The sequence below is a fragment of the Schistosoma haematobium genome, chromosome 1 (genome assembly GCF_000699445.3).
Source record: "Schistosoma haematobium chromosome 1, whole genome shotgun sequence".
NCBI classification, from domain to species: Eukaryota; Metazoa; Platyhelminthes; class Trematoda; order Strigeidida; family Schistosomatidae; genus Schistosoma; species Schistosoma haematobium.
Window position 1 is genome coordinate 74944446 of NC_067196.1, and position 10930 is coordinate 74955375.

At 40.9% G+C, this 10930-nt stretch overlaps 1 protein-coding gene across 2 annotated transcripts; it reads right to left on the reverse strand.

The window, feature by feature from the left end:
- Positions 1–942: 942 nt before the first annotated feature.
- EEF1A1_1 (Elongation factor 1-alpha 1) lies at positions 943–9453 on the reverse strand. 2 transcript variants are annotated; one of them, XM_051209677.1, is made up of 2 exons: positions 9188–9453; positions 943–9153 (listed from the first exon to the last, which is right to left on the reverse strand). In XM_051209677.1, the coding sequence occupies exons 1-2, from the start codon at positions 9329–9331 to the stop codon at positions 7900–7902; spliced, it is 1398 nt and encodes a 465-aa protein (XP_051075139.1). In that variant the 5' UTR covers positions 9332–9453; the 3' UTR covers positions 943–7899. The 2 variants fall into 2 exon arrangements, with proteins under 2 accessions (XP_051075139.1, XP_051075140.1); XM_051209678.1 differs by having other exon boundaries at positions 7858–9453.
- Between the last annotated feature and the right edge of the window lie 1477 nt (positions 9454–10930).

Genomic DNA, 10930 nt, shown 5'->3' on the forward strand with positions numbered 1-10930 from the left:
AAATCTTATTGAAGAGAATGTGGAGTATCTTTGCATTTACTGCTACATCTGCTTTCAGTATCTCTGCTGGAATGTTGTCTGGTCCTGCTGCTTTGCCACTCTTGATTTGCCTGATGGCCAAGCTTATCTCTTCAATTGTTGGTGGGCCAAAATCGATTGGGAGGTCCGTAGGTGCTGCTTCGATGTTGGGTGGGTTCAGTGGGGTTGGTCGATTCAAGAGTTCTTTGAAGCATTCTACCCACCTGTTTCGTTGTTCTTCAATGTTGGTGATTACCTCGCCTTCCTTGCTTCTCACTGGTCGTTCTGCTCTATGATAATTTACAGAGAGCTTCTCTGTTGTATCATACAATTGTCTCATGTTTCCTTCTCTTCCAGCCTTTCCTGCCGTCATTGCTAGATCTTCCACATATTTACGTTTGTCAGTTCTGATGCTCATCTTCATTTTCTTGTTTACCTCTGTGTATTCAGCTTGTGCCTCGGCTTTCTCTGCTTATGTTCGGCTGAAATTGATTTCTACATTCTTGTTCCTTCTTTATTGAATCTCATCCAGTGTATCAACAGTGGTCCATTCTTTGTGATGGTGCTTCTTGTGGCCCAGAACCTCATGACATGTTGAAGTGATTACCTCCTTCATCCCTTTCCAGTTGCTCCCTATAGTAGTTCCCTCTCGACTGAGTAGATCATGAAAGACCTGGAACATATTGCTGAGGGCTATCTTGAATTCGTTGGGTCTGTCAGTACCTCGAAGAAAGGCCATATTAAAATTTTTTGATATTGTCCGCCCCGTTGTCCAGTACTTCTTGAGTTTCAATTTCATCAGCTCCTCTCTTGGTTCTCACGTCCTCCATCGTTCTCCTGAACTTTTTGTTGATGCAGATATGGTCGATTGGGTTTTGCGTAGTGTGATACGGTGAAGTCCATGTGATTTTGTGAATGCGCTTATGTGAGAATAAAGTGCCGCCTATGACCAGTTTATTGAAGGCACATAGGTTTGCAAATCTCTCACCATTTTCGTTCCTTTCTCCCAGTCAGTCCATGTCGCCCTATGATGTCTTCATAACCGGTGTTGTCCATTCCAACCTTGTCATTGAAATCTCCCATCAGAATGGTCAGGTCCTTTGTTGGGCACATCTCGACGATTGACTGCAGCCTATCGTTGAATTGATCTTTAGCGTCTTCATTGTAGTCGTTGGTAGGCGCATAGCATTGGATGACGTTCATTGCAATGCCCTCTTTCTGTGTTTTGAAGGAGGCTTTGAAGATCCTTAGTTCATGAGATTCCCATCCCATAAACGCTTCTTGTGCTTGTTTTGATGGCATCAATACAACTCCTTGTGTATGTGGAGCATTTTTTTCTTCATGACTGGAGTACAACAGAAGCTCTCTTGAAGCTAATTGTTGTCCAACCTGCGTCCAGTGAGTTCACTGATTCCAAGCACCTTCAGGTTGCATCTCTTCATTTCTGCAGCAACTTGCGAGACTCGCTCGGTCTCCCACATTGTACTGAGTACTGAGTAAGCGAAGCGTACTGTCAAAATCCCTAGAATAAAACTATTTTTTTAAATAAGAACGGTTTATGACTGAAACCAAAATTATACTATGAATCAGTATTGTGTGAGAGATTTTAAATATTGATTAAAATCCAGAAAATAGTTACCAAACTAATTGAGTGAGTCAACCTCTGATCTAATTTCAGCTTCAAAATTGTACACATTTTTCGTTACCTTTTCTAAGTTTGTGATCATATAGTTCCGACCGTTGCTGCTAGCTTGAAGGGGTGGTCGGGATGGCCTATCATGATGAACCAATCGAGCTATACTGGCTATAACAATCGTCCCTCAAGGTCCTACCATACCAGACAGATCGGGTGAGGAGCGGTAAGACTAAAAGCAACAAACCCAAGGTGCGAAGGCGAAGTCGTACTCCTGACGGTACAGAGGTGTGACGGCAGTATGATGGTTCATTCAGAAAACCAGCATAACAGTGGTGCTGCCTTCCCACAAGGATGGACCGGGTTAGAAAAGGTCGTTCCTAAAAATACACACCTCGCGTTATCCCACGGATGTCCGTCTTCGGTGATAAGGTCTCAACAAATACGGAGCTAACACAAAAATTGTTGTGCGTGGTCGATTTCAAGCAGTTGTACCTTAGGCACAACAGTCACGCTCTCAGGTCCAACTTTAACCCAATTTCCTTTCCAGATACCTCCAGAAGAACCCTTCCACTGTGTGGGCAGCTGAGAAGTGATGACTGCCCTTAGACCTCTAACAGCACTCAAGACCACTATATTCATAATCAATCTCCTTCTTTAATTGCTATTATCCCTCCTACGTTAACTTTCAAATCTAGCTGAAGTTCAGAAAACTATAGCTAATCTGAAACGAGGAAGACCAGATGGTCCAAATCGATTGGCTCCAGAGGTATTTAAGGATAGTGGTCCAATTTTAGCGATTAGGCTGACCAATATTTTGGCTAGAATTTGGGAGTTGGACGTAATCCCATCTGACTGGTCACAATCACTGATTGTCCCAATATATAAGAAAGGGTCAAAATCATCCTGTGACAACCATAGAGGGATTGGTTTGACTAATATAGCATCTAAAATGCTAGCCTCAATAATTATCGGACGCCTAACAAAGACTCATGAACTGCAAATACGAGAAAATCAAGCTGGCTTCAGACCTGATCGTGGCTGTATTGACCACTTATCCACCATTCGCCAGGTTCTAGAACACAGACATACTTATCAGCGTTCGAAAATGGTGGTTTTTCTTGACTTAAAGGCAGCATTTGACACTGTAGACTGAGAGGTTCTGTGTCCGTGACTGTCATTGAAAGGTACACCTCAGAAGTACATAAACCTTGTGCAGGCTATTTACTCGAACACTACCAGTCGGGTCAGAGATTACGGTGAACTGCCATCTGAATTTAGAACCCCAAGTGATGTCTGGCAAGGCTGTCCATCATCTCCATTATTGCTTAGTTTCATCATAAATCTATTACTGGGAATAACGTTATCTTCGTCTGAATTTTCGGGACTTGATCTAACAGGAGATCCACTTATTGACTTATAATATACACATGACATAGTCCAGTTTGGTGGAAACACTGATAAATTGCAGTCTTTTGGTAGCACTAAGCAACAATGCCAGAATGTTTGAGATGCGTTTCTCCACCTCTAAATGCAAGCTGTTGCTTCAGGACTGGTCTGCGTGAACACTTGAATTAAGGATAGGGAGTGAAGTAGTCGAACGCGTTGACAACTTCACTTATGTTGGAAGTCTGATCAGCCCTAATGGATTGGTGTCTGACGAAATCTCTGCACGGATTCGAAAAGCTCGTTTGTCTTTTGCCAACTTACGTCACCTATGGCGAAGGCGAGATATCTGTCTATCAATAAGAGGACGAGTATACTGCGTGGCAGTCCGTTCTGTTTTAATTTACGGCAGCGAAACATGGAGATTAAGAGTAGAAGACACTTGTAAGCTACTAGTATTTGACAACAGATGCCTTATAAATATTGCTGGCGTCTGTTGGGATCACCGGGTAAGTAATAGTGAGGTTAGACGCGAGGTATTGGGGAATGATGGTAAGTCAGTCGGTAAGGTTGTAAATCTCCATCGACTGAGATGGTTGGGCCAAGTGTTACGTATTCCTGGACACCGATTACCACGACGTGGAATGCTGATTAGTGTTGGGGATAGTTGGAAGAAAGTTAGGTGTGGCCAAAACAAGACGCTGCATCAGTCCTTGAAGTTACTAACTTCTAGTCTGAGCCATGTTGGCAGATGCAAACTACTTGGTCGGGGTCTGCGCGACTATCGTAACCAATGTTTGGAGATTCTGGTTGACAAGGCTCAGAATCGACCACAATGGCATCGGTGTACGCACTCTTTGTGTTTTATTAAACCGTGAGATTACAATTACTTCATACCTTTCTAATTCCTTCTTCCTGTATTATATCCTTAAACACAACTTTTCTTTTATATATTACTATCATTGAAGTAAATACTTCAATGAATTTGGTGTTCATCTTGTTGTGTTAATGTGTGACAACTTTGACAGATGTATATGTGTGCCTGGTCCTACATTTTAGCTCACTGACTGATCATATAGTGGTATTTGAATGAATGACAAAAAGGAAGAATTGGTTGGGTCTAAATTGCTTTCGGGTAGAAAACACTAATGACATTAAGTTGAAGTGACCGAAACCCGTAATGAGAAGAAACATTGTTACAGTCTATTTGTAGTTTAACTTTGTTTTATTTATACATGTTGCGCTTTAAAATGATATCAGGTCCAAACCTTACATTCCGAACACAGATCATTAAAGAAAAGACGAATAATAGTACTTAGTTTTGTGATAAATAGTATCAACATTATCAACTGATACTGGCAGCACGAGAAAATTCCTTCCATATAAACATTCTGGAAAACTGAATTCCGAAATTTTTGAGGATGACTTCATACTATGTAAATTTTTATATTGTCTTCGCTATCCGTAGTATCAGCCACGGATGTGCTAAGGATAAGCATCTTCATTAAATCATGTACATCTATAAATTTACTTGTTCTTGTGGGACAAATTAAATTGATAGAAAACAGTAAGTGCTCACCAAAACTCATCTCAGAACTGTAGCTTGATTAGCCCTTAAAAGGAGAATGTAACACGATCATCAGCCTAGTAACTTCTCATCAATTCTTGTCAGGTTATCCCAATTGAATAATATACACGTCCAAACAAGCTGGCTCATAGGGAGCAGAAATTAAAACCTTGTGCACTGCAGAAGCTTTAACAATTCAAGCCTGAATTTTGTGTGCAAAAGTAGCACATACGATCTTTCATTCTTCCATGGTCACAGCTCTTTTTAGTCTGTTTCTTTAATCGGTAATCAGTTTTCGTTACTCTTTTCCATTTTTCATCAATGTTGTTCATTCCATGTAAACAAAATGATATTTCGAAATGTTAAGGAGACGATACATTATGGGAGTAATAAGTTGTCACACCACCGTAGGGTAAACGTATTTTCTTTACACTTGAAAGAAGTTTGAATTTTCCAAGATATTTCTGTACAAAGCACCAGAAACTATTTTCAGGTCAGTCCTATGGCACTTTCCAAGCATGTTACACTATTGGGAATGATATATATACCACCCAGACATTCCAAAACAAAACCACTACATACATCATTTTCTTGCCTGCAGAGTTGAGTTTAATAATGAAAAAAACACTATGCGATCAGTCGGACGTGATAGCTTGTTTTATTAATAATAGTACCGGCCGATCGATATTAAATTCTAAGTTGAGTGAATGCCGATGAGATAATTGGGGTAATCCCACTTTACATCATTTAGTTTAGTTAAAATACTAGTGTTCTGTTTATGTCATTCAGCTTACTTGATAGTGCACTGAACTGATAATTCATAAATTGGTTTTCTAAAACAATTTTATATATTATCGATTGTTTGGACAGCGGAAAAAACAATCGTATAACGTTTGAAATAGGTCACCGGATTACCATCTTACATAAAATATTGACACGCACTGAGATGACTAGTTCGGAATAAAAACAAATAGTTGTCTACAGTCTTAACACTTGTCGCTAACACCGTTTTTTTTATTTGGACAGTTGTACAATATATTACTGAGTACTATAAGTCATTTTCGTCAATAACTTCAAGTTTTAGAACTACTAACCATCTTTTTAATACCCTGAAATGAATTCGGGAAATTAAATAGTGACTGAACAAATACCTATCCGCTTTCTATAATTGGATTCACCACCCAGTCTTCAGTAATAAGGATAGTAGGTTGGTGAACCTGTATTAATATTGACACATCGCTTTCCAGTGAAGGTCCAGCATCTCCTTGAAAGTATTCACTGATGGGGCTAATACCACTTGTTCGGGTAAGGCGTCTCAATGATTGACTACTCGATGAGAAAAACGGGACCCCACTTTAAGTTTATTAGATCGTGGTTTATGAACCTTCTTACTATGACCTCGGAGATTATTAGTGCTGGGGGAGCAAAAAGATAAGACATATTAACACCCAAATCATAATTAGAGATACGAATGCCAGTATAAGGTCACTTCGTGTCCTACGATAAGATAAGGGGGAATGATTTAGGCGTTTTAAACGCTCATCGTAAGGGAGTCTAGAAACAACCTTCACTAATTTCGTTCCCACACGCTGGACACACTCAAGGGAGTTAGTATCCTTCACCAGACACGGGCTAGCTGCTTGGATACAGTACTCTAAATGTGGTCTTACATATATGGGATATAAAATCCGAAACGTTTTCCTCGTCAAAAGATCTGAATGCTCGGCGAGGCGACCATAACGCACGAAAACCTTTGACAGCGGCTGCTTTGCAATGCGTAGTTGTTTTTAAATCACGACTTATCACTACTCCTAAGCGTTTATGCTCTTGAAGCTTTTTAAATTGAAACATTAGGCTTTCTGATTGAGAATAGCGAACAACTGTGTTTGACGCGGAACGGAAATCACTGACGACACCAAATTATCTTTATACATTACTGAGGTACACTGATAGAAAAGTGAATTCTGACAAATTGACTTCAAGCACGTCAAGGGAATAAGTCCTTTACGTTTTGTTATCCCAATCCATAGGTACAGGCACGGATGAATTCCGGTAATATTTACCGGTTTTAATAAACATTCGATACGGAACCTCTGTAGGACCTATGCACAAAACTTCTAACTTGAGAATAACATAATAAAAGCCTGGACCAAGCACGTACTGTGAGACCGATGAGAATATCAATAAACTGAGTGCTTTTGGATGGAGAGGGGTGTGCCAGTGCCTCACTACAACACTACTCAACGCTAACGGAGTGGGACGTTTCTCAATTTTGTTTGAAGACTATGTAAATATTCGCCAAGTAATCTGTAGTGACACCGACAGGACAGATCTCCAAAATGATTTGAACGAATTGCTTGGACTGTCCAGAAGTTAGTGCTTAATAATAATCTCTAAAGTGTACTGACCTAAATCGTACACGATAATTGCCTTCGATATAAGTGCGCGGTGTTGAGGAAACGACCTCCGTCACCACGACTAGCATTGATTTGCCAACAGCTTAGGTCCAACTACCTATAAAGCGAGCAAGTCACAACTCACCCTAGAATGATTTCACCAGAAGAACTGAAATCCTAGAATGCCTGATGACCTTCTATGCATGGATCCATATTGCGTACCAGAACTCACTCAAGGCTGAATACTTAACTAACGAACCTCTCGTGCAACACAACATACCTTCAGGAAACGGGAATTAATACCGTGTCCCAACCTGAAACTTAGTGGTCTGGAGGTTTAATCCCATTAACAAAAGCCATCATACTTTCCTGGTGTCATTATCTATCGGCACAACGGTATAAATAGCTGGAAACCCGAGGATGCATTCTCAAACTGAAATGTTATACGAGTAGAGACACAGCAATTTACATCAAAAGTACCCTCACGACAATACCGTACAAAAAATCTTTCAGTTAGGTTCGCTGTTTCAACGAAACGGTTTATCCACGCATACGACAGCTGAACAACCTGGGATTAAGACTTTAGACGGCCTACACGCATTCTTGTTACACTAGCAGGAGCAAACGACACTTTCTTGATTAGCAAAGCATCAGAACCCTGGAATAACGCACACTGAGATCCAAAACTCAGACCGTGTCACCCAGACCTAATTTAACAAGGCCCCATTCGACTGAGTACTACATAAGTGACGCATAAACAAGAATCCGCTCGACATAACCTAAACAGTCGACAAAACTACTTAATCACACATACAATACTAAACACAAGATTTGATCAAGCAATTTTAGAAAAGCAGTTTTTATCCAATAAGTTTAATTGGTATACTAAAAAGTATAAGTTACTTTTTCTTCGAAGCCTTTGCAGCGGACTTCGTAACTTTAACCGCATCAGCTTTCTTGACGACACTTTTAACGACACCGACAGCTACTGTTTGCTTCATATCTCGAACAGCAAAGCGACCGAGCGGTGGGTACTCCTGGAATGTCTCAACACACATGGGTTTGGACGGTACAAGTTTCACGTTCGCAGCGTCACTATTTTTAATGAACTTTGGATTTTCTTCAATCACCTTCCCTGAACGTCGATCAAGCTTCTCGGTTATTTCACTAAATTTGCAGGCAACATGTGCAGTATGACAATCAAGGACTGGAGAATAGCCATTTTTGATCTCACCTGGATGATTCATGACAATTACTTGCGCCATGAAACTCTCAGCTGCTTTAGGAGGATCATTTTTGGAATCACCTGCAACATTGCCGCGATGGATATCACTGACAGGCACGTTCTTCACATTGAATCCAACATTGCTTCCGGGGAGACCTTCGGTGAGTGCTTCATGGTGCATCTCGACTGACTTGACTTCAGTCGACAAATTTTGCGGAGCAAAGGTGACGACCATACCAGGTTTTATAATTCCAGTTTCCACGCGACCAACAGGAACGGTACCAATGCCACCAATCTTGTAAACATCTTGTAGTGGTATTCTCAATGGTTTTTCAGTCATTCTTGTGGGTGGATTCATCTTATCTATTGCTTCTATTAATGTGTAGCCAGTGTCAGTAACATTCTTTCCATCCTTTACTCTAGTAACTTCCCAACCCTTAAACCAAGGCATGTTTGTACTCCTTTCTACCATATTATCACCATGCCAGCCAGAGATCGGCACAAATGGAACTGCAGCGGGATTGTACCCGACTTTCTTAATGTAGCCGGACACTTCTTTGACGATTTCTTTGTAGCGATCTTCAGAGAAAGGTGGTTCAGTGCAGTCCATTTTATTAATTGCGACAATCAACTGCTTGACACCCAACGTGTATGCCAACAATGCATGTTCTCTTGTTTGACCATTCTTGGAAATACCAGCTTCAAACTCACCAACACCAGCCGCAACAATCAGCATTGCACAGTCAGCCTGACTTGTTCCTGTGATCATGTTCTTGATGAAGTCACGATGGCCAGGTGCATCAATAACTGTGACTTTGTACTTATTGGTATCGAACTTCCATAGTGCAATATCGATTGTGATACCACGCTCGCGTTCTGCCTTCAGTTTATCCAGTACCCAAGCATACTTAAAAGAACCTTTACCCATCTAAAGCAGTGTGACTAGGATATGATACACTTACCTCAGCAGCCTCTTTCTCAAACTTTTCGATAGCACGTTTGTCAATGCCACCGCATTTGTAAATTAGATGACCGGTAGTAGTGGATTTCCCACTATCTACATGTCCTATAACCACTGCGTTGATATGATCAGGCTGAGCACTCATATTCGCACAGTGAAACGAAGGGAACACGCCAACAGCACGCAACCAACTCTACTGAATTGCCGAGGCAGGCGGAAGATCAGTTAGGATAAACAAAACCCTAATACAGACAAAGTGGTTCAACCTCCAATCAATCAATCATGAAAGGTTTCATTGTACACAACACAAGTTGCAAAAGAAAATCTTTGATACATATTTGAACATAGAATCAGAGCGTTTGTGACGTAGAAGACAGGTTTTTGGTCTAAATGATCAAAATGGTTTTGAACGGAATATAAACTTACGCCTAACCGGCTTCCGTGTCTAGTAGCAGTGGATCACCAATACCTCTAAGTAGGAATCTACGTATATTAACGATAAAAGAGGAAAAGAAATTGGTAAATCATAGTAAAGTACTATCATTAATCCTTAAGAATAGGTCAAGTTGCCTCTTAAAGGACTCTTGAGAAGTCGCTTGAACTAGATCAGCCGGCAGCTAATTCCAACATTCGACAACTCTTAAGAAGTACAAGTTGTGCCTACAGTCCGTTCTGCTGTGTTTTGTCGCTAGTTTCTGGATGTTACCCCTTAAGTTTGTGTTGGAGCTAAACTTATGTAGATGTTTAAGGGGATGTCCAGAAGTGTTAATGATGCTGTAAGCCATTGGAAGGTCAACTCTAAGACGCCCGTACTCTATTGGGCAAAGTCTTTGTGACTGGAGGCGCTCCCCATAAGGCTTGAATTTGGGTCCCCGAAGTAATTCTGTGGCTCGCCGTCGGATACGCTCCTTATCCTTTTGGAGTGAGGGACGATATACTATGTTCCCGTACTCTAAATGGGGACGAATGAAACTGTTGAAGATTATTTGGAAAGTTCTTCCCTCAAACTGGCCAAAATGCGCTCCAATGTTACCAGTGCAAAGTTTTCTCGAAAGGCATTTTTGTCACAGTTAGCGTAAGACTTCAAATCGTAGGGTACCAGCACTCCTAAATCTTTTTCAACTTGGGATACTTCTAGAGAGGAGTTTCCTAAGTTGTAACTGTAGTCTGCAACATGTCTCAGACGGACTACTTTACACTTTGAAGAGTTAAAGGCAAGTCCGTTGTTGTCTTCCTAACTTTGAAGTCGAGTCAGATCCTCCTGAAGTGCCAGTATATCCTCTTGGTTGTGTATCTCTCTCCAAAGTTTCACATCATCGGCAAAAGTGATGAGTCTGACGACACCCGTTGTGAAAGATCATTTATATAAATCAATAAATAAAGGGGTCCTAGCACTGAACCCTGGGAGACCCCACTAGGACATTCCATAGCCTGAGAGAAAGTGAGGTTAACCCTAACCTTAAAATGTCGATTTTTGAGAAGTGAAGTGAGTCAATCAATCAAAGGTGATTTGATACCTGATCATTAGAGCTTATTGATAAGACATATATGGTTGATCCCATCAAATGCTTTTGAGAAGTCAAGGTAAATGACGTCAACCTTCCCCTTGCGATCAAGGATGGTTGTCCATCTGTCCACCGCAGTCAGCAGGTTGGTTATACAAGAATGCCCCTCCCTGAAACCATGCTGTTGGGGTGAGAAGAAATTTAAAGATAATAAATAGTCATGTATACCGCCGCATATC

Coding starts and splice junctions, on each gene's coding strand:
- EEF1A1_1 (XM_051209677.1), bottom strand. CDS start 9,331: ATGAGTGCTCAGCCTGATCATATCAACGCAGTGGTTATAGGACATGTA. Junction 9,154..9,187: donor TTGAGAAAGAGGCTGCTGAG/GTAAGTGTATCA, acceptor ACACTGCTTTAG/ATGGGTAAAGGTTCTTTTAA.